At 42.3% G+C, this 23,825-nt stretch overlaps 3 protein-coding genes across 3 annotated transcripts; all 3 read left to right on the forward strand.

The window, feature by feature from the left end:
* The first annotated feature begins 1,184 nt into the window (after positions 1-1,184).
* LOC148908460 (uncharacterized) lies at positions 1,185-3,080 on the forward strand. The gene is made up of 4 exons (XM_089035883.1): positions 1,185-1,312; positions 1,378-1,450; positions 1,596-1,624; positions 2,123-3,080. Exons 1-4 carry the CDS (start codon positions 1,185-1,187, stop codon positions 3,078-3,080), a joined length of 1,188 nt encoding a protein of 395 aa, XP_088892009.1.
* Positions 3,081-7,541: 4,461 nt separating this feature from the next.
* On the forward strand, positions 7,542-13,631 carry LOC148908461 (uncharacterized). The gene has a single exon (XM_089035884.1). The coding sequence runs from the start codon at positions 7,542-7,544 to the stop codon at positions 13,629-13,631; it is 6,090 nt and encodes a 2,029-aa protein (XP_088892010.1).
* Positions 13,632-14,186: 555 nt separating this feature from the next.
* Positions 14,187-20,276, forward strand: LOC148908462 (uncharacterized). Its single transcript, XM_089035885.1, has one exon. It carries the CDS (start codon positions 14,187-14,189, stop codon positions 20,274-20,276), a length of 6,090 nt encoding a protein of 2,029 aa, XP_088892011.1.
* The last annotated feature ends 3,549 nt before the right edge of the window (positions 20,277-23,825 follow it).

Genomic DNA, 23,825 nt, shown 5'->3' on the forward strand with positions numbered 1-23,825 from the left:
CAAGTTACTGAGGTAAATGAAAGCAATGGGACTTGTCGACTTAAGAAACTTAGTACCTCACAAGTACTAAATCGACAGATAACCATGAAGCAGCTCAAAAATTTTAACATCCCACCAAGTAGTGCTCCTGGTCAGTCTACCTCCAGTGCTATTCCTGGTCAGTCTATCCCCAATGCAGTTCCTGGTCAGTCTATCCCCAGTGCTGTTCCTGATCAGTCTACCCCCAGGACTCTTCCTGGTCAGTCTACCCCCAGGACTCTTCCTGGTCAGTCTACCCCCAGTGCTGTTCCTGATCAGTCTACTTCAAATTCCCCTGTTGTTTCCAGCATCAGTTTAATCAGAATCTTCTGTTTCTCTTCCTTTCAGGCATATCGTGGAGCTGGTTATTTCTGTTTCAGAACTAGAGAGTGACCAAGAGTCTGAATCAGAGAACTGAATTAGGCTGCGAAGTCAGTCTCTGATTCAGTCTCCGATTCCAACACAGATGATGAGGACGATGATGAAATGTCGGACCCCCAAAACAAAGACCTTGAAGGAGCTGTTTTCCCGAGTACTTGCGCCTTCGAATGACACCTCACAGGGGAGATATGTCGACGCCGGCAAAGGAAGAAGCCAAAGGTAACTCACTATCACCGTTTCGTACGTGGAAGGTTTAGGATGTTAACCTCTCACGTTTCTTTTCAGGTCACAAACATAGCAAAAACAGTAAGCAAGGGCGGAGATGTCCTGATGGACTGCTTTGGCAACCCGTTTTTTTCAACCACACCAGGACAAAACGGCCACCAAAGTGAAAGCCGGCACCACACTAAAGGTCTACTCCCGCTTCGCTGGAGACGTTTCTTGAATGGCTCATCCATCACCAGGCCCATTACTTGAACATCAGGGAGATGGTAACTATCAAAGCTAGATGTCATGTCTTGATTTCACTGTCCCTCAATTAACATTTTCGTTTTTCAATCTACCATGACCCGCCTTCAAACAGTTCAAGTCCCCTTGACTCTTCCCAAGGACTGTAGTCATCACCTGAAACAAGCAAATGCCGAATGACAGAAAAAACCAGCTGTCCCTTGAGGAGGTAACATAACTCTTTGAAAGGGCGTTTATGTATTTATGTGAACTAATCCATGGTATCCTTATGCTAAAGTTAAACGCTTAATAGAGTCCGATCACGGCAAAAGATGCAAATGGCGACTCCTAGAATTTTACAACAAAAGAAGATCTTGTTGGCATCCCCCAACCAAGAGACCATGACCGAAGGCCAGGATTTCAGTGACTATCTGGTATTGGTGCTACTGGTGGCGTTTGCTGCAAGGTATGGAATTTAAAGTCATTGCTCATGTTTTCCTTATCAGCTAATAAATAATTCTTGGTTTTTAGAGCCTACCTAATTGCAAACCTTATGCTGTACGAGTACACTGACAGCCGTGATACATACCCTCAACAAAGATGGGTAGGATGGGTCAGTCCTGCAACATAAGACAGCGGCAAGCAGTAACCACCTACCAAGACACAGAAGTAAGTGATGTAGTAAATTCCACCGAGAGATGTGATGTAACACCCATGACAACATTGATCTTGATGTTCTTGTTTCACAGACAATGAAGATGCTAATGGCATACAAGAGGTTGGTCAGGCCCTTTATCCTCAAAAGCAATGAAGTTGACGGGTCTGTGCCCAACGTGTCCAACGTGATAGTAGTTGTGGTTACACTTAGACCTTTTCCCGTGGTAAAAGGCTTAAATCCCTCGGTAAACCGATTTTTGTAGTGTAACCGACATTTCCCGTGGTAAATATACCGCGGTGAATCACCATAGATACATCAAAAGGAACAGAAGAACCGACCGTGACATTTACCTAACTAAAGAGCTGGGTCTTTCTCCGTCCCAAGATAAAGCGACCAATCAGATTGCTTTGTGAGGTTAATCCCGGAAACTGCATGCTGTGAGTACTGAGTTGAGTTAAAACACATCGTGTAAAACGAGAAACTCGTACGCGTGTAACTTCGAGCATCATGGCAGGATTTTATGACTCACAGTGAGTATTTTAATGATCATTTAAAATTCATTTTCAGTATTTAAATAAGGGTAGTTTATGCGGAATCAACTGATGAAATTTTTTTTAGGAGTTCTGGAGATGGTCTTCACAATGGTTATTTATTTCAACGCCAGAGAATGAACCGCGTGGCTCAACATGGTACGTACGGCACATTTCCCAGCCAGTCTAATACAGTGCATTTTGCCGGTCAAGAACCATATTACCTGCCAGCTTCTACAGGACAATTTGTTTTTGTGCCCTCTGGATCTCCACCACCAGGCATGCCCTTGACTGAAGACCAACCGAGTACATCAGACGCCACATCAAAAGGTGAATCTGCATCCAAAACAGCAGGAAAGCGTTGGGAAGATTTAGAGGTGAAGCTCCTAATAGAAGCTTACAAGGAGAATCATGATCGCCTAAAAAGCGCAAAGAGTAGTCGCGGGAAGAAAAGTGCTTGGGAAATTATTTATGACGATTATATTCAGCTTTGCAATGATGCCAAAATCAAAACCACTAAGACCTTAGTCCAGGCCAAAGAAAAATGGAGGGCGCTCTTTGATAAGTACAAGGCCGTCTGTGACAACAACCAAAGGACGGGACGTGGAAGAATGGATTTCGAATACTTTGAAGCCATAGATGAATTTATGGGGCAGTCGGACAAGGTAAATCCGAAGTTCGTGAAAGAAACTGCAATTATTAATGATCAGGATGATACAAACGAGGAGGACAGTCCGGGGGACACTAGTTCTGAAGTAGCAGATGAAACATATGGCAAGCAAGAGAAGAAACAAACCAAGAAATCGGATGACAGTATTGAGCGCCCAAAAAAAAGGAAGAAGACAAAGGAGGAGAAGGGAAAGGAAGAAAGTGAAAAACTGATGGAACTGTTGCAAACGCAGCAAGAAGCCCTTCAAAAGTCAGAAGAAAATGATAGGAAAGCGCTAGAATCACTGCTTCAGTTCCAAAATGATGCTGAAAGGAGGCACCAAGAGTTTATGGTATCCGTACTAGGGAAGTTAGGAGATATCTTCTCAAAAAAATAGGTTTGAACTGTTATGTTTTGAGTAGAGGAATTTATTGTTACTGTTTCATTTACATGCTCGTACTTCACGAGTAGTGGATGCTTAATTTTCAATCATAAAGCTTTTGTATTTGATATAATTGAACTGAACATACAGATAAGTACGACCTCTAGTAATGAACGAACATTAGATAAAACAGCTGCCATGACATTGGGGACTTCACTCTTGTGTGAAAAGCCTTCAATTCTTTTTTGAACCTCAGCTCTGGAAGTTGGAAATTTTATAAACTCGTTCTTCAGGCGACATAGTTCTTGTACAAATTCATGTGTGCAATATACTGCTGAGGCCTTTGAAAGCCCCATCATCAAACCGCAAGAACGATAGCACTCTCCTGTAGCTAGTCTCCATAAACTTACTGCCACCCTCTTCTCTACTGCGATCGGGTTTCGTAGCCTCGTATTTTGTCGGTGAATTGCTGGTCCGACTAGCTGGCAGATATATTCAAAAGTCTCTCTTGATACACGGAAGTTTTCTTTCCACCAGTAATCGAGGGCACCGTTATTTAGGAGTTCTTGGAACCAATTCTGCGGCCGGGGAAGTACCCAAACGCTTCTTGGGGCTCTTGTAAGTTGTCGATTTCGTTGATGAATTATTAGCTGGACTTCCAACATACAAAGAAAATTATACATTTGACGTCTACGCAATGACCTCCTTATTAAGTAATACTGAATAGGTAGGTATGAAGCGGACGGTCGGCGAGAAAAGAGTAGCAACAGAAAAGAAATTTTGCCTGCTGAATCTCGAGAGAGATCCATGACTGTATTCGCGGCAAAGCATTTGTTTTGCGCGCCAAATGTTAAGATCAACCGGTCAATGTTTCACCGTGGGGAATTGGTCTGATGTAACCACTGTCAACGAGATAAGTTAAATCCCAAGGTAATTCGACCTAGGCAAATTTACCATGGTAATCCAATTCCAAGGTCTAAGTGTAACCGCAACTAGTGTCCCACTTCTATTTTTTATGACGCGTTGTTCAGCTTTTTTCAACTCCGGCTTTGTTTTTGATCACGCAAGCACAAACATATATATGAATGTCACTTTTTTTCAATTTCTATTTGAAGAGGATTACTTTTTTGAGTTAAAATGACAGACAAATATTTAAGTTTTTATTATTATTATTATTATTATTATTATTATTGCGTTTTACGTAAGATACTTACATCTTAAACTAGAATTTTATATCGTTTTAAACTGTTTTTATTCGGTTTTTTTTAAAGAAAATGGTACTAAAAGGGAGCTCGTTAAATTCAATGGTTTTTTTTCCTTCACATGTGCTATTTTGAGGGTGTGCCACGTGTTGCAGTTATGCGAGTGATTCTCTTAGACGTTTTTGTTGCATTGGGATTAAATTCTTTCGTTGTCATAACCAATATTCCAGAGCGCTACAGCAATAACAGTTGGCAAACCACGAGGACAAATGCCCGCAAAATTTTCAACAAATTTAATTTATATTGTATGACTTAATGGATATTTCAACAGCCAGTACTTAAAGTGGAGTGTCTGCAGTGCCACAAAGAAATGGATAAGTTAAGGCACCACGAGGAAGAGCATTAGGCATAAAGGAAAAGGAAGGTTAGTCCTAACTTCAGGGCACGAAATTAACGTTTATACCACTAGGATTTTATCGTAAAAAGTCGTAACGAAGAGACTTAAAAAGCCGTAAAAAGACTTAAAAAGACCAATCGAGCACTTAAAATTGTCAAAAGCATATTTTTAAAGTAACTGCTTAAGTAAGAAAGCAGAGGAAAAAATTCAAACGGCATCTTTTGAATGTGACGTCTTGGCGATTTTTCGTGGAAAGCGATTTACTGTTAATTCTTTACACTATAAAAACACATCAATAATACAGTTTTTCTCAAGGACAACATTTTTGCTGGACTAAGTGTCTTCTTAAGGACAACCGAAGAACTAAACAAATTTTAATTTTCATTGTTTTCTCGGCACAAGTGTGATCTTATCATGTTGAACGAAATGGTAGAATAGAAGCAGTGAATGAGCTTTTGCTGTTTAGAAAACAGCTAGTTCATTACAACCCTTTTAGACAGGATTGTCTTGCTATTTAATGTAAGTAAATTCTTAAATCAAATTCCAGTTAATGTCTCACATAATTGTGAAGACGTAATAAAACCAACAATGTAATAAAGTTGTCAACTCGTGTTAAGAATAGTTCCGGAGTTTTTTACTCAAACAATCTTTTACGCAAAGCACTCAAGCTTTATTTTTAAAGCAGAGATTCTTCTTACTGCATCGATTCTTAATACATGTAATTCCTTTTGGTCCTAAAGTTGTTTGAGTTTTGGATTGAAAGACTTGGTTTTCAAAATGTCATTGCTCGATCATTAAGATTATACAAGTTCTCTTGACAGCATGTTTAAATCACTTGTTTGTAGACTAAAAAATTGTCTGTTAAATTGTCAGGAAACAATTAAGAGGCTGTCTCAGTAAAAACCCACCACTGATTTTTGTTTCAAAAATCGATTTTCCTCATGTTCTGTTGATAGATAGACATCACCATAGTTATCACAAAAATCCAATTCTTTTTGCTGAAAAATCTATTAAATACTTGACGAAATTCTACATTTCTTTTTTTATTTTGAAGATCTGTTATTACAGTTCGTTTGACAGTAATATTTTAATAAAATTGCATTAGATTTTTTCCGTATTCCTTGAATTTCAAGGGTAAATTTCAAGAGATGAAATTTTACATGCAAATTAGCCGAATTAGCCATCTCTTTTTGAATGCCGAATTTTTATGTGTGAATTTCAAAGTATGAAATATCTTCAACATCTTATCTTCAATACACGTTCAAACTAATTTTAAATTAAAAAAAATTTTTTTTTAATGATTTCTATTATTGAATTCTATTATTCTACTATTGAATTATAGTTTTAAACTAATAAGCTCATCAAAACACATTTCAAAAATACAACTTTGCTACAGGCGAAGTGCTGCTTGTCTTATAATGCTTTGGAGAAGTCGTCTCCTTCTATTAGCAAGAACTGTAACTAAGTTGGCCACTCCACTGATCCTCCAGCGCCCTTGTCTAAAACGGCTAGAGATACACCTATATATCTTTAAGTCGCCTATTCGATGTTCTATTCTCACTCTGTGAACAGACAACAAGCTATCAAACAATTGTATGTTGGCTGTTAGACGTCTTCCACCACGACGTGAGAATGGTACAAATAGCGGATATCCTATTGGATATCCACTGTCTGCCGATATATAGCTGCCTACTGGGAGTGGAAGAGCACAGTTATGACCAATTCTTGGAATCATGGCTTGCTGCGTCAGGTAGGAGACCTAGATAGCCTGCCTGGCTATAGACAAACAAGCCATCACAGTCAACTATATTACTTGCCAGTTTAGGAAATGATAGCCCCGATCGCCGCGATAATACAGCCTTTGTACGTTGCCTTGGGGTCTGTTGATGCGGATTGGCTTGGCGTCAATAATACCAACTAGATCAGGGGAATCCGCAATACTTCCTCGTAAACTGTTCCAAACCCGTAAACTAGGCCATCTAATGTAGAGGGGCTCATAATGAAAAAGTGTTGATAAAAGAAGGATATGGATATTTTCTGCTGCAGTTGTAGCACCCACTCCAAACATACTTCCAAGTTCTGAAAAGGTCGGATACGTGCGTAACCAAACAAAAAGCATCAACATCCGGTCACGAGTTGTCAAAGCAAATGGCCTTGTTTGAATCTCTCTGCATCTTGGGTTTCAGGAATTGCGGATAAATCTTTCAGCATCAACTGAGATTCTCTGAACAACTCTTGTAAGGCTTGATGGTGTTTTGCCTGTCAACTCCCACATCTGAACTTGGTTTCGGGTCAAACGAGGCCATAATTCATCTCTTTGTCCAGGTAAGGTTGGAAATAGTAGTCTAATGGCAGCTCGAAGAGAAACACCCTGAACAGCTGAGAAACCTTGCAGTAACATGACTATAGATGTTATAGCATATGCATGATAGAAGCGGGTTCCCTGTGGAAGAGAGAAAAGGAGCTCGTGGGAATGGGGCAGAGTTGATATAGGGAAGAGTAGACAAGTTGTTGTTCTTAAAAAATGAATACGGAATTCGAATGATTTTATCTTCAGGACAGCACATATGTGTAAGTATATTGATTCCGTTTTTCTTGGACAGAATATATTCTCATATAAGGTTTTGCAATTGTCATTCTAGCGAATCGTGAAAACCTGAACTCGTGAAAACCTGAAATCGTGAAAACCTGAACTCGTGAAATTAATCCTGTAACGTGGAATTGTGAAATCATTGACTGACTGAACTCTGAATAAACTGATAATCTAGAACTTGAACGTCACGCATCTTGACTATAGTCCTCGAGATAATCTAGAACCACTACAAAATTCGACATATCGTCAAATCTGAACGAACTGATTGAGAAAGAAAACACAAGATGAATGCCGAAGGAAACCCGAACTTGACCATCGAGCAACAACATGAAAGAATCCTCGAATTAGAAAAACAACTTGAAAACATGATAAAAGGACCGTCTGAATATGGGAGACAACTTGAGCGAGAGTTGGATCTTGGATCCCGAAGAGGTAAGAGAATTATTCAAGAAAATATGAAAGATTTCGAAGGCCGTAAAGCCGAACGGATTACACAAAGACGACATTCCTTGGCGGGATATTTATCCCACCTGTCAAGACTTGTCAACCAAGTTGGAGACGTGGAACGATGCTTCGAAGCCGAAAAAATTGTTGATTATTTAAAGAAATTAGAACTTGCATGGGATTTGTACAGAAATGAATACAGTGTTTACATCGAGGAAGATGTAAGTGAAACAGAACTTTTACGAGTAAAACAACAACACGAACATGCCAAAGATAATTATCACAAGTGTGCCTATGCCGCATGCGAGCGTTTGAGACAGGCACAACAATGTCGAGAAGACGAGCAGGCGCCAGTTCGCCGACAAAGAGATAATGAGACAATAAGCCGATATTCCTACGCAGGGGGGTCTACTAAGTCGAAAACTAGATCGCTGAGCTCTTTGAAGAAACGAGAACTACAGAAAAACGCGGAATTGAAGAAAATGATGGCAGAACAAGCTGAAGAAATAGCAAAATTGGAAGCGGAAATGGAAAAGCGCAAGATAGACATTGAACTAGAGAAGCAAAAAACAGTAAGAAAACTGAGATTTGAAGCCAAGATAGCAGAAAAGGAAGCCGAATTTATGTCAGAGGATGAAGAGTCCGATCTAGAATTACCACGTGGACCATGCCTTTACACAAGCACCCCCTTGACAAAGGAAGACCAGACCACTGATTGGGTCGTGAACGAAACCACACGCATCCATGTACCGGATGACCGCGATGAGAGAATAAAACGAGAATACGAATATGAATATTGGAGAAACTCCCACGTTCCTAAGAGGTACGACATGCAAGAAGAAAGCGCTGACAAGAGCCACGCCCAAAACGTTATGGCCGACGAAAGATACCATTCTGAGAGACCTCGAAGAGAAGAATCCATCTTACAAGAAACTACAACCCACAATGCAATTATGCTGAAGTTGAACATGTTGCAAGCCATGCAGCCTGTAAAGTTCTCCGGAGATGCTGACGACTTCCCCAGTCTTAGAAGCCGCCTGAAAGACAATTTAGAGGACGGATTATTGACCGACGGACAAAAACTGGAGTTCTTACCGAAATTTGTCTGCGGAGAAGCGTATGAAGTAGTTCAACGAGCGTCTGGATGCAAGTACGACGATATTGTGAAGCTGCTAGAGGAACGATACGGACACCCATCCGCGGTTGCAGCCGCATGTATCGAAAAACTGACCATTGGTCCAAAGTTAGCCCATGATGACAACAAAGGACTACGTAACTTTGCAGAACAACTTGAATCAGCATCGAAGAAGCTGGAAGGAGAATACGAAATTGAAGCAAGCACGACGTCGAACCTGAAGCTGATCGTAAGTAGGTTGCCAAACTACCTATCAGCAAGGTGGGGAGATACCCTGTACTTCATCAGAGAGAAAGGGATGTCACCGAAGTTGAAGGACCTTGCGGCATTTGTGAAAAGACAAGCAGCAATCAAGAACGATCCCGCCTTTGTCACTACAACTTCATCACGGAACAGTGAATCGAAAACGAACACTGCTAGACCAATGAGATTCACTCACAAGGTAATGAAAGCTCAACCTCCGCTGAAAACCGCCACCTTCACGACCGACGTCAGACCTAAGGAAGCGTATCAAGCCGGTAGTAAAACAGAAAACGCAAGTACGCCGGGTCGCTGTGTCTGCTGCTCTGGAAGCCACGACCTTCTACATTGTACACAATTCGCAAGGAAAGACATCACGGACAGATGGAACGTCGTGAAGAATAATAAACTGTGTCATGTTTGCTTGAAAGCGGGACACTTAAGAACACAATGCAAATCGAACGAGAACTGTGGATGCGGAAGTGAGCGACGCCACCACAAGCTGCTGCACAACTTTCTCAGACCGAAAGCAGCCCCAGTCGACAAGAAAGCTGAAGAAAGGGAACAAAGAAAGGATCCACCGAGTAACGACCAGAGGCCTGCTCCTGAACAGAGGAAAACCGACCAGTACGCAACCAACGTACGAAATACAGACAAAAGTATACTTCTGCATGTGGTACCGATAAAGATCTCCGCGCCGGATGGAAGTGCGATAACGACGTATGGACTCCTGGACAATGGGTCCCGCGCCACCGTAGTTGACGCCGAAGTGGCAGAGATGATAGGACTCAAAGGAAGAAAGAAAAGAATATCGGTCAATACGCTGATGAATAAAGAAGAAGAAGAGTTCCAACTGGCTGAGTTCCAGATACAGTCTGCCGATGGCGAAGGACAACCAATCACAGTAGAGGAAGGGTTGATATCACAAAAATTCAGCATTTTTGAAGACCTCTTGCCTTCCAATATCAACAGAAATGCGTACCCTCATCTGATAGACATTGAAGTATCGGAAGTAGAAGTCCCGCGGGTATCTGTGTTGATTGGCAAGGATGTTGACGAAGCACACGAGATAATTGAAGTACGGAAATCTGATGAACCTACCTGTAAGCTCCAGGCTCAGAGAGGGCCCCTTGGGTGGGTCATTACGGGTACTATTGAAGGAAAAACACAACGAACGAAACTTGACTTGCACTTTACGGACATAGAAAACCTGAAGTTACGTGAACAGATAGAAAGATTCTGGAAGATAGATGACTATGGAACAAGACAGAATGTCAAAGAAAAAGAGGTGCTTTCAAGAGAAGATCTGAGAGCAGTAGCGAAGCTTGAAGAGACAACAGTGTTTAAAGAAGGACATTACGAGACCGGACTGCTGTGGAAGAAAGATGATGTGAAATTGCCAAACAATCGCGAGCAAGCTGAAAAGAGACTGTTGAGCCTCAAGAAAAGGTTTCAAAAGGATCGAGCGTTCGAAGAAGTGTATCGTGACACCATGAATGGCTACATCGAGAAAGGATACGCGCGCAAACTCTCCGCTGAAGAAACTTCGCAGATTGGACCGCGAACATGGTACTTACCTCACTTCGGAGTTACGAACGTTAATAAGCCAGGAAAAGTGCGTATTGTTTTCGACGCCGCTGCTGAACATGAAGGTACGTCATTGAACAAGAATCTGCTTCAGGGACCCGACTACACGAACAGTCTGCTTGGCGTATTACTGCGCTTCCGTGAAGACAAAGTTGCACTTGTAGCGGACATCGAAAGCATGTTCCATCAAGTCGGAGTACGTGAAAGAGATCAAGACTCTCTAAGATTCTTATGGTGGAGTGGAGATGCTGATGATCCTCCTGAAGAGTATGTGATGACAGTCCATATATTTGGTGCAAGAGACTCGCCGTGTGCAGCAAACTCAACCCTGAAGAAAACAGCGGATGACAACAGCGACGACTTCGATACTGCGACAGTTCACACTGTAAAGAACAACTTTTATGTCGATGACGTCCTAAAGTCGTTACCTAATGCGGACGCTGCAACGCGCATGGCTGACCAACTGACACAGCTGTGTATGAAAGGAGGCTTCAAGTTAACGAAGTTCATCAGTAACGACCGCGAGGTCCTAGCTGAGATACCAGAAGAAAAGAGAGCCACGTCCTTCCTCGATCTGAAACTCCAAGAATTACCAACAGAAAGAGCCCTCGGTGTACGCTGGGATGTCGAGTCAGACACCTGTGGGTTTAAAGTGTCAGAATTGCAGAAACCGAATACAATGAGAGGAGTTCTTTCAACTATTAGTGCGGTTTTCGACCCTCTAAACTTTGCAGCACCAGTGATATTGCCTGCAAAAAGAATCATGCAAGAACTGTGGAAGAAGAAGTATAAGTGGGACCAACCACTTGAAGGTGAGATCCTACAAAAATGGTCAACCTGGAAAGAGAATCTTCCACTGCTGGAGCGAGTATGCGTACCGAGATGTTATTTTACGCAAACAAGTGAACAAAGAATTTCTCTTGAGCTTCACCACTTCTGTGATGCATCCGAGGTCGGGTATGGAGCAGTATCGTACTTGAGAGCCGAGTATCATGATGGAAGAATCGAATGCTCATTTGTGATGGCTAAGTCCAGAAACACCCCTATCAAGACCCTCACCATCCCTCGTCTTGAATTGCAGTCAGCAGTACTTGCAACGCGTCTTGACAAGACAGTGAGGAAAGAGCTAGAGCTTGATGTCCAACAAGTAACATTTTGGACCGACTCCATGATAGTTCTAAACTATATCAGAAACGAAACTCGACGTTTCCAAACATACGTCGCAAACAGAGTGACCGAAATCAGAGAGGAAACACTGCCCGAACAGTGGAGACATTGTCCAGGCAAGGACAATCCTGCAGATGATGCAAGCCGTGGTCTTGACACTGAAGAATATCTCAAGAACCAACGCTGGCTTAAAGGACCAGAGTTTCTGTGGAAGACGAAAGAGAACTGGCCCGAGAACAAGTTTGAAGAAGTTAGCGTACAAGATCTGGAAGTTAAGAAAGAAGCTTATCTGACCGTACCTGAACGCAGATCATCTGTGGAGGAACTTACAAGGAGGTATTCCAACTGGATAGTACTCCTGCGCCGAGTTGCCTGGCTTGTCAAATTCACCGAATGGATCAAGTCCCGACACGTGAAAGAGAAACGTATTTCTACTGAAGACCTGCAGAACGCTAAATTGAAGGTTGCTAGGATCGTGCAACGTGAAGCCTTTTCCGAAGAAATGCAGAGCCTCAAGAAGAAGAAACAAGTTCAAGGACACAGCCCCACAGCAAGTCTAAGCCCAAAGTTACATGATGATGGTCTACTTCGTGTTGGTGGAAGATTGGCTAAGGCACCAATTTCCCATGACGCAATGCACCCAATAATTTTGCCTCGGAAGAGTCACGTTACGACAATCTTGATACGTTACTTGCATGAGAAGAACGGACACTGTGGTCAAGAGCAAGTGCTAGCCCTCCTGAGAGAACAATTCTGGGTAATCCAAGCACGAGTTGCCATAAAAAGAATCCTCGGAAGATGTATCGATTGCAAGAAACAGAGACCTCAAACGACAAACCAAGAAATGGGTGAGCTACCAAAAGTTCGCTTAACCCCATATGAACCACCATTTACCTACACAGGGTTAGATTATTTTGGACCCTTCCATATCAAGAGAGGAAGAGGACGAGTAACCGAGAAGAGATGGGGAGCCATCTTCGTGTGCATGAACTCCCGCGCCGTCCACTTGGAGGTCGCAAAATCGCTGGAAACTGACGACTTTATCATGGTCTTGGTAAGGTTCCTGAACCGAAGAGGTCACGTCAAAGAAATAAGATCGGATAATGGAACAAATTTTGTCGGGGCGGACAGAGAAATCAAGGAAGCCATTAAAGAGATAGACTGCCGCAAGATTGCGGGGGAGCTGATGGAACGCGGATGCAAATGGGTATTTCACCCACCAGGAGCCCCACACATGTCAGGTGTATGGGAACGGCTTGTGAAAACTGTCAAGAGAAGCATCAAAGCCATAATGGGACAAGAGACAGTCAACGAAGAAGTGCTACATACCGTATTTACCGAGGCGGAGCGCATTTCCAATGGCAGACCGCTAACTCGAAATCCGCCGAATCCTGATGATGACGAACCGTTAACTCCGAGTCATTTCCTGAACGTCCGTCCAACCACCAACCTACCCTCTGAGATGATAGACGAATCGGACAAATACAGCAAGAAACGATGGAGACAAGCACAGTTGTTAGCCAACCATTACTGGAAGAGATGGCTGAAAGAATATATACCCTCACTACAAGAGAGACAAAAATGGCGACAACCAAAGAGAAACATACAGATTGATGATTTGGTGCTGGTAGCTGACGAAAACCCTACAAGGAACAAATGGCCGTTAGGCAGAGTTACTAAGGTGTTCCCAGGAAGTGATGGTTTGGTTCGAAGTGTAGAAGTGAAGACTAAGGAAAACAGCTACCGACGTCCAATCCACAAGTTATGCTTGTTGGAAGCCGAAGATGAAGATGACGTTTGAACCAAGAGACTCAGACTTTGCGTTTATAATTTAGTCGAAACTGTTATAGTATGAACGTTTTAGTATAGACCGTTCATAGGGGGCGGAATGTTATAGCATATGCATGATAGAAGCGGGTTCCCTGTGGAAGAGAGAAAAGGAGCTCGTGGGAATGGGGCAGAGTTGATATAGGGAAGAGTAGACAAGTTGTTGTTCTTAAAAAATGAATACGGAATTCGAATGATTTTATCTTCAGGACAGCACATATGTGTAAGTATATTGATTCCGTTTTTCTTGGACAGAATATATTCTCATATAAGGTTTTGCAATTGTCATTCTAGCGAATCGTGAAAACCTGAACTCGTGAAAACCTGAAATCGTGAAAACCTGAACTCGTGAAATTAATCCTGTAACGTGGAATTGTGAAATCATTGACTGACTGAACTCTGAATAAACTGATAATCTAGAACTTGAACGTCACGCATCTTGACTATAGTCCTCGAGATAATCTAGAACCACTACAAAATTCGACATATCGTCAAATCTGAACGAACTGATTGAGAAAGAAAACACAAGATGAATGCCGAAGGAAACCCGAACTTGACCATCGAGCAACAACATGAAAGAATCCTCGAATTAGAAAAACAACTTGAAAACATGATAAAAGGACCGTCTGAATATGGGAGACAACTTGAGCGAGAGTTGGATCTTGGATCCCGAAGAGGTAAGAGAATTATTCAAGAAAATATGAAAGATTTCGAAGGCCGTAAAGCCGAACGGATTACACAAAGACGACATTCCTTGGCGGGATATTTATCCCACCTGTCAAGACTTGTCAACCAAGTTGGAGACGTGGAACGATGCTTCGAAGCCGAAAAAATTGTTGATTATTTAAAGAAATTAGAACTTGCATGGGATTTGTACAGAAATGAATACAGTGTTTACATCGAGGAAGATGTAAGTGAAACAGAACTTTTACGAGTAAAACAACAACACGAACATGCCAAAGATAATTATCACAAGTGTGCCTATGCCGCATGCGAGCGTTTGAGACAGGCACAACAATGTCGAGAAGACGAGCAGGCGCCAGTTCGCCGACAAAGAGATAATGAGACAATAAGCCGATATTCCTACGCAGGGGGGTCTACTAAGTCGAAAACTAGATCGCTGAGCTCTTTGAAGAAACGAGAACTACAGAAAAACGCGGAATTGAAGAAAATGATGGCAGAACAAGCTGAAGAAATAGCAAAATTGGAAGCGGAAATGGAAAAGCGCAAGATAGACATTGAACTAGAGAAGCAAAAAACAGTAAGAAAACTGAGATTTGAAGCCAAGATAGCAGAAAAGGAAGCCGAATTTATGTCAGAGGATGAAGAGTCCGATCTAGAATTACCACGTGGACCATGCCTTTACACAAGCACCCCCTTGACAAAGGAAGACCAGACCACTGATTGGGTCGTGAACGAAACCACACGCATCCATGTACCGGATGACCGCGATGAGAGAATAAAACGAGAATACGAATATGAATATTGGAGAAACTCCCACGTTCCTAAGAGGTACGACATGCAAGAAGAAAGCGCTGACAAGAGCCACGCCCAAAACGTTATGGCCGACGAAAGATACCATTCTGAGAGACCTCGAAGAGAAGAATCCATCTTACAAGAAACTACAACCCACAATGCAATTATGCTGAAGTTGAACATGTTGCAAGCCATGCAGCCTGTAAAGTTCTCCGGAGATGCTGACGACTTCCCCAGTCTTAGAAGCCGCCTGAAAGACAATTTAGAGGACGGATTATTGACCGACGGACAAAAACTGGAGTTCTTACCGAAATTTGTCTGCGGAGAAGCGTATGAAGTAGTTCAACGAGCGTCTGGATGCAAGTACGACGATATTGTGAAGCTGCTAGAGGAACGATACGGACACCCATCCGCGGTTGCAGCCGCATGTATCGAAAAACTGACCATTGGTCCAAAGTTAGCCCATGATGACAACAAAGGACTACGTAACTTTGCAGAACAACTTGAATCAGCATCGAAGAAGCTGGAAGGAGAATACGAAATTGAAGCAAGCACGACGTCGAACCTGAAGCTGATCGTAAGTAGGTTGCCAAACTACCTATCAGCAAGGTGGGGAGATACCCTGTACTTCATCAGAGAGAAAGGGATGTCACCGAAGTTGAAGGACCTTGCGGCATTTGTGAAAAGACAAGCAGCAATCAAGAACGATCCCGCCTTTGTCACTACAACTTCATCACGGAACAGTGAATCGAAAACGAACACTGCTAGACCAATGAGATTCACTCACAAGGTAATGAAAGCTCAACCTCCGCTGAAAACCGCCACCTTCACGACCGACGTCAGACCTAAGGAAGCGTATCAAGCCGGTAGTAAAACAGAAAACGCAAGTACGCCGGGTCGCTGTGTCTGCTGCTCTGGAAGCCACGACCTTCTACATTGTACACAATTCGCAAGGAAAGACATCACGGACAGATGGAACGTCGTGAAGAATAATAAACTGTGTCATGTTTGCTTGAAAGCGGGACACTTAAGAACACAATGCAAATCGAACGAGAACTGTGGATGCGGAAGTGAGCGACGCCACCACAAGCTGCTGCACAACTTTCTCAGACCGAAAGCAGCCCCAGTCGACAAGAAAGCTGAAGAAAGGGAACAAAGAAAGGATCCACCGAGTAACGACCAGAGGCCTGCTCCTGAACAGAGGAAAACCGACCAGTACGCAACCAACGTACGAAATACAGACAAAAGTATACTTCTGCATGTGGTACCGATAAAGATCTCCGCGCCGGATGGAAGTGCGATAACGACGTATGGACTCCTGGACAATGGGTCCCGCGCCACCGTAGTTGACGCCGAAGTGGCAGAGATGATAGGACTCAAAGGAAGAAAGAAAAGAATATCGGTCAATACGCTGATGAATAAAGAAGAAGAAGAGTTCCAACTGGCTGAGTTCCAGATACAGTCTGCCGATGGCGAAGGACAACCAATCACAGTAGAGGAAGGGTTGATATCACAAAAATTCAGCATTTTTGAAGACCTCTTGCCTTCCAATATCAACAGAAATGCGTACCCTCATCTGATAGACATTGAAGTATCGGAAGTAGAAGTCCCGCGGGTATCTGTGTTGATTGGCAAGGATGTTGACGAAGCACACGAGATAATTGAAGTACGGAAATCTGATGAACCTACCTGTAAGCTCCAGGCTCAGAGAGGGCCCCTTGGGTGGGTCATTACGGGTACTATTGAAGGAAAAACACAACGAACGAAACTTGACTTGCACTTTACGGACATAGAAAACCTGAAGTTACGTGAACAGATAGAAAGATTCTGGAAGATAGATGACTATGGAACAAGACAGAATGTCAAAGAAAAAGAGGTGCTTTCAAGAGAAGATCTGAGAGCAGTAGCGAAGCTTGAAGAGACAACAGTGTTTAAAGAAGGACATTACGAGACCGGACTGCTGTGGAAGAAAGATGATGTGAAATTGCCAAACAATCGCGAGCAAGCTGAAAAGAGACTGTTGAGCCTCAAGAAAAGGTTTCAAAAGGATCGAGCGTTCGAAGAAGTGTATCGTGACACCATGAATGGCTACATCGAGAAAGGATACGCGCGCAAACTCTCCGCTGAAGAAACTTCGCAGATTGGACCGCGAACATGGTACTTACCTCACTTCGGAGTTACGAACGTTAATAAGCCAGGAAAAGTGCGTATTGTTTTCGACGCCGCTGCTGAACATGAAGGTACGTCATTGAACAAGAATCTGCTTCAGGGACCCGACTACACGAACAGTCTGCTTGGCGTATTACTGCGCTTCCGTGAAGACAAAGTTGCACTTGTAGCGGACATCGAAAGCATGTTCCATCAAGTCGGAGTACGTGAAAGAGATCAAGACTCTCTAAGATTCTTATGGTGGAGTGGAGATGCTGATGATCCTCCTGAAGAGTATGTGATGACAGTCCATATATTTGGTGCAAGAGACTCGCCGTGTGCAGCAAACTCAACCCTGAAGAAAACAGCGGATGACAACAGCGACGACTTCGATACTGCGACAGTTCACACTGTAAAGAACAACTTTTATGTCGATGACGTCCTAAAGTCGTTACCTAATGCGGACGCTGCAACGCGCATGGCTGACCAACTGACACAGCTGTGTATGAAAGGAGGCTTCAAGTTAACGAAGTTCATCAGTAACGACCGCGAGGTCCTAGCTGAGATACCAGAAGAAAAGAGAGCCACGTCCTTCCTCGATCTGAAACTCCAAGAATTACCAACAGAAAGAGCCCTCGGTGTACGCTGGGATGTCGAGTCAGACACCTGTGGGTTTAAAGTGTCAGAATTGCAGAAACCGAATACAATGAGAGGAGTTCTTTCAACTATTAGTGCGGTTTTCGACCCTCTAAACTTTGCAGCACCAGTGATATTGCCTGCAAAAAGAATCATGCAAGAACTGTGGAAGAAGAAGTATAAGTGGGACCAACCACTTGAAGGTGAGATCCTACAAAAATGGTCAACCTGGAAAGAGAATCTTCCACTGCTGGAGCGAGTATGCGTACCGAGATGTTATTTTACGCAAACAAGTGAACAAAGAATTTCTCTTGAGCTTCACCACTTCTGTGATGCATCCGAGGTCGGGTATGGAGCAGTATCGTACTTGAGAGCCGAGTATCATGATGGAAGAATCGAATGCTCATTTGTGATGGCTAAGTCCAGAAACACCCCTATCAAGACCCTCACCATCCCTCGTCTTGAATTGCAGTCAGCAGTACTTGCAACGCGTCTTGACAAGACAGTGAGGAAAGAGCTAGAGCTTGATGTCCAACAAGTAACATTTTGGACCGACTCCATGATAGTTCTAAACTATATCAGAAACGAAACTCGACGTTTCCAAACATACGTCGCAAACAGAGTGACCGAAATCAGAGAGGAAACACTGCCCGAACAGTGGAGACATTGTCCAGGCAAGGACAATCCTGCAGATGATGCAAGCCGTGGTCTTGACACTGAAGAATATCTCAAGAACCAACGCTGGCTTAAAGGACCAGAGTTTCTGTGGAAGACGAAAGAGAACTGGCCCGAGAACAAGTTTGAAGAAGTTAGCGTACAAGATCTGGAAGTTAAGAAAGAAGCTTATCTGACCGTACCTGAACGCAGATCATCTGTGGAGGAACTTACAAGGAGGTATTCCAACTGGATAGTACTCCTGCGCCGAGTTGCCTGGCTTGTCAAATTCACCGAATGGATCAAGTCCCGACACGTGAAAGAGAAACGTATTTCTACTGAAGACCTGCAGAACGCTAAATTGAAGGTTGCTAGGATCGTGCAACGTGAAGCCTTTTCCGAAGAAATGCAGAGCCTCAAGAAGAAGAAACAAGTTCAAGGACACAGCCCCACAGCAAGTCTAAGCCCAAAGTTACATGATGATGGTCTACTTCGTGTTGGTGGAAGATTGGCTAAGGCACCAATTTCCCATGACGCAATGCACCCAATAATTTTGCCTCGGAAGAGTCACGTTACGACAATCTTGATACGTTACTTGCATGAGAAGAACGGACACTGTGGTCAAGAGCAAGTGCTAGCCCTCCTGAGAGAACAATTCTGGGTAATCCAAGCACGAGTTGCCATAAAAAGAATCCTCGGAAGATGTATCGATTGCAAGAAACAGAGACCTCAAACGACAAACCAAGAAATGGGTGAGCTACCAAAAGTTCGCTTAACCCCATATGAACCACCATTTACCTACACAGGGTTAGATTATTTTGGACCCTTCCATATCAAGAGAGGAAGAGGACGAGTAACCGAGAAGAGATGGGGAGCCATCTTCGTGTGCATGAACTCCCGCGCCGTCCACTTGGAGGTCGCAAAATCGCTGGAAACTGACGACTTTATCATGGTCTTGGTAAGGTTCCTGAACCGAAGAGGTCACGTCAAAGAAATAAGATCGGATAATGGAACAAATTTTGTCGGGGCGGACAGAGAAATCAAGGAAGCCATTAAAGAGATAGACTGCCGCAAGATTGCGGGGGAGCTGATGGAACGCGGATGCAAATGGGTATTTCACCCACCAGGAGCCCCACACATGTCAGGTGTATGGGAACGGCTTGTGAAAACTGTCAAGAGAAGCATCAAAGCCATAATGGGACAAGAGACAGTCAACGAAGAAGTGCTACATACCGTATTTACCGAGGCGGAGCGCATTTCCAATGGCAGACCGCTAACTCGAAATCCGCCGAATCCTGATGATGACGAACCGTTAACTCCGAGTCATTTCCTGAACGTCCGTCCAACCACCAACCTACCCTCTGAGATGATAGACGAATCGGACAAATACAGCAAGAAACGATGGAGACAAGCACAGTTGTTAGCCAACCATTACTGGAAGAGATGGCTGAAAGAATATATACCCTCACTACAAGAGAGACAAAAATGGCGACAACCAAAGAGAAACATACAGATTGATGATTTGGTGCTGGTAGCTGACGAAAACCCTACAAGGAACAAATGGCCGTTAGGCAGAGTTACTAAGGTGTTCCCAGGAAGTGATGGTTTGGTTCGAAGTGTAGAAGTGAAGACTAAGGAAAACAGCTACCGACGTCCAATCCACAAGTTATGCTTGTTGGAAGCCGAAGATGAAGATGACGTTTGAACCAAGAGACTCAGACTTTGCGTTTATAATTTAGTCGAAACTGTTATAGTATGAACGTTTTAGTATAGACCGTTCATAGGGGGCGGAATGTTATAGCATATGCATGATAGAAGCGGGTTCCCTGTGGAAGAGAGAAAAGGAGCTCGTGGGAATGGGGCAGAGTTGATATAGGGAAGAGTAGACAAGTTGTTGTTCTTAAAAAATGAATACGGAATTCGAATGATTTTATCTTCAGGACAGCACATATGTGTAAGTATATTGATTCCGTTTTTCTTGGACAGAATATATTCTCATATAAGGTTTTGCAATTGTCATTCTAGCGAATCGTGAAAACCTGAACTCGTGAAAACCTGAAATCGTGAAAACCTGAACTCGTGAAATTAATCCTGTAACGTGGAATTGTGAAATCATTGACTGACTGAACTCTGAATAAACTGATAATCTAGAACTTGAACGTCACGCATCTTGACTATAGTCCTCGAGATAATCTAGAACCACTACAATAGAAATGCAAAGGTAGTGAGCTGGAAATAAAGGGCAGACATCCTCTTCATTTTCGAGTTATTCTATAATTACTGAAAGGAGATTTGAAGTAGCACGCTAACTGTACCAATAAATGCCGGGAGAGGACATAAACGGCTCATTTTTGCAATATAGTATTTCTGACAAAGATGTTTTGAGTTTACCTGAGAACCGGAGTTTTGATTCCTATGCAATTTTTTCAACAATATTTTGTCATGCGTTTAATAATTTGCTTATAAATATAGATAAATGTCTGTTGTTCATTGCTAGAGAACAGCCAAAGAAAAAGAAAAGAGATAGCAAAATAGACAAGTTAATGAAAGAAGCGTCTAAGATGATGGACATTGCTGCGAAGGCTGCAAAAACTCATCAGCAATATATCAATACATTAAGGCAATTGCAGCCAATAAAGATATTAATGTCAGCAGTTCAGATGACAGCAGCTAATTAGGTGTAACCAATTAAATCATTTGAGTTTATGTTCTATTACCATTGCGAGATGTATTAAATTACGTGTATCGTCTGGAAATACAAGATATTAAAATAATCACACGATGACCCCGCTTTGAAAGCATTTTATTACTTGAGTAAGTGTCATTTATATTGTAATAAGTTGAAATAACAAAACTAAACAGAATTTTGAATAACATTCTTTTACACATTTGCTGTGAGACAAAAATGTTCCTTGTCCACAATGGGGAGCCACTGGAGTAAGGGAGTCTCATGAGAATGGTGAACGCCATTCAAGGGTGAATGGTCTAGTGTTATAAAGATTTTCAGATTAGTCATCATCGGTGAGATATTTATAGACGGCTACACTTTTAGAGATTTTGACATGAGAGTGAGAGTGAAATTTGCAGAAAGATAAAAAGTATGAGAAAATTCTAATAATGATTAAACGCAGGAATCTGCTGTGTATTGTTAATCCAAGGGGTTAATCATTATTAGACTATTCAACTACGTCCAAAAATAACAGAATTTGCTGTTTTTGGTAAAAGCGAATAAATTTCATTGCCTAATTTGCATGAACAATTTCACCCTTTGAAATTTACCCTTGAAATTCAAGGGATACGGAAAAACTCTATTCAATTAAATTTGCCATTTTCGTTGTTTTGGAAAAAAAACTTTTTTCCCCCAAGAACTTTATTTCAACATTCTACTATTGGATTGGGAAAGGGAATTACAAGTTTGCCTTCAGTCCGAAGGATCATATATTAAAGCTGCTCTTGCTGTGGTTAATTTTGACCAATTTGAAGACGACATTGATTTGATGATGGCGGCATTCAAAAAAAGGGACCTCGAGTGGGAGCTGAAAAGTCTCCAGAAGAACTTCTCCCAGAAGGAAAAAGTTCAGTTGAAGGTGGACGGAGAAGACTTTTTTCAAGATGTCATGTGTTAATACAAAGATAATGATTTTTATACAAAAAAGAGACTGAGAGCATTATAAAGAGGGCAGGCTGCAGTGGTCACTGGAGGTGTCACTCGTCAGTTCTACACCCAACTGCTGAATAACTTATTCCAGGGTTTAACTTATCGTAGCCCCATCTACAACAGTGAAACGGTGACAGGGATAAGAAATTGGTGGGAATCATTAGAGTCCACAGCACTCTACAAGGAGGGCCTAGGATCCCAGTCTTCAGTTTGACAGTTCATCACGTTGTTGCTACAGAGGATTTGCAAGAGGGTGTAAAAAAAAACATGACATTTGGTGATAGTAGTAATTTTTGCGCAGAATTAGCCGTTTTTTGCGCCTGAAATGCGCCTGAAGCTAGAGCGGTTCTGATTGGTCTGTGTGACCAACAGGAAATGACGTAAAATCGATTTGCATTGCGCCTGAACCAAAAGTGGTTGGGATTGGTCCGTAGTACGGACAGGAAATGAGACCCCAGCTCATTTGCATTGTGCCTGTTGAAGCGATTGACCCTTACAATTATTAGGATGTGACATCACGCTCTCGTTCTGAAGTTTCGTTTCCATAGATTATCGAAATGGCGGCCAAGTCTTAAGTGAAATGTTCATAGCAATTGGCTTTGGGTAAAAAGGCGGGAAATATGCCCTTCGAGTAGCGTGAGTCAGCAAAAACGTCTAAACCTAAGCAAATGTTGTGTGGCACGTTTGGCCAAATCCTTTTGTGTGGATGCAAATTGAATCCTATAAACAGAGTGAAGTAGAAATCGAAGAAATCATTTCTGCTGCAACATGAATCAAGAATTTGGTGCAATCAACTCTTTATCCAAATGGGAAAACTTTGTAGAGACAAACAGGATCCTGGAATCGTCCATCGGTTTAGCACTACACTCATTCTTTGTTAACTGGACCATTTGATGTCGCACATTAATAGATCACTATCATTTTGTGTATATATTTTTAATTCTAGTCATTTGCGATTTATTTGAAGAGTTTTAGGCTTACGGCCACACCTAAAAACGGATTTTGCAAACGTTCCGCAGCGAGGGGAATTTTCTTGACCCTTCAACATTGTAATAGTGGACGGAAATGAATGTCTGACGGGATAAAAATAAAATTTAAACTTAAAAAAAAAACAATTCCTAGGTTTTAGTTACTTCTGGTTTTTAATGCAATCGAAGGTTCATATGTAGGTTATCATTTGAGCTATCAAGATTAAGGATGGAGCCTGGTCTCTTCCACACCCACCCTTGACATTGGAGTCGCATGAATTTTGGTCGTTTACGTTCCCAAATGTTTAAATTTTTTTTTTTTTTTTAATTAAGTCAAAATGCTAGCACAAATTTTAACCGTATTTTTAATTGCTTTATTTGTTATATCTCCAATAGGATGAAGAATGTTTTCAATGAAAGAAACGATCTAAGTATATTTCAGCCCATTGCCACCTCGGCTACCCCTTTTTTCTACTGGAGGTCATTTACGTTAAGCTGGTCAAGGTCATATACAAGGCACACGAAAGCTCAATTAACTGATATCAATTGCGTTACACTAAAAAAAACCTTGTGTTATCCAAGCGTAATAGTATTACTTTGAAGTGATAAAAGCTTTTTGAGGGAGCTG

Source organism: Actinia tenebrosa, unplaced genomic scaffold (assembly GCF_029948245.1).
Source record: "Actinia tenebrosa isolate PJP-AT-01 unplaced genomic scaffold, QUT_ActTen_1.0 PGA_scaffold3__52_contigs__length_22856419, whole genome shotgun sequence".
NCBI classification, from domain to species: Eukaryota; Metazoa; Cnidaria; class Anthozoa; order Actiniaria; family Actiniidae; genus Actinia; species Actinia tenebrosa.

Excerpts from the sequence above, each read along its gene's own strand:
- LOC148908462 (XM_089035885.1), top strand. The coding sequence starts at position 14,187 with ATGAATGCCGAAGGAAACCCGAACTTGACCATCGAGCAACAACATGAA.
- LOC148908461 (XM_089035884.1), top strand. The coding sequence starts at position 7,542 with ATGAATGCCGAAGGAAACCCGAACTTGACCATCGAGCAACAACATGAA.
- LOC148908460 (XM_089035883.1), top strand. The coding sequence starts at position 1,185 with ATGGCGACTCCTAGAATTTTACAACAAAAGAAGATCTTGTTGGCATCC. Across the intron at positions 1,451-1,595 it reads CATACCCTCAACAAAGATGG|ACAATGAAGATGCTAATGGC; the intron begins GTAGGATGGGTC and ends CTTGTTTCACAG. Across the intron at positions 1,625-2,122 it reads ATGCTAATGGCATACAAGAG|GAGTTCTGGAGATGGTCTTC; the intron begins GTTGGTCAGGCC and ends AATTTTTTTTAG.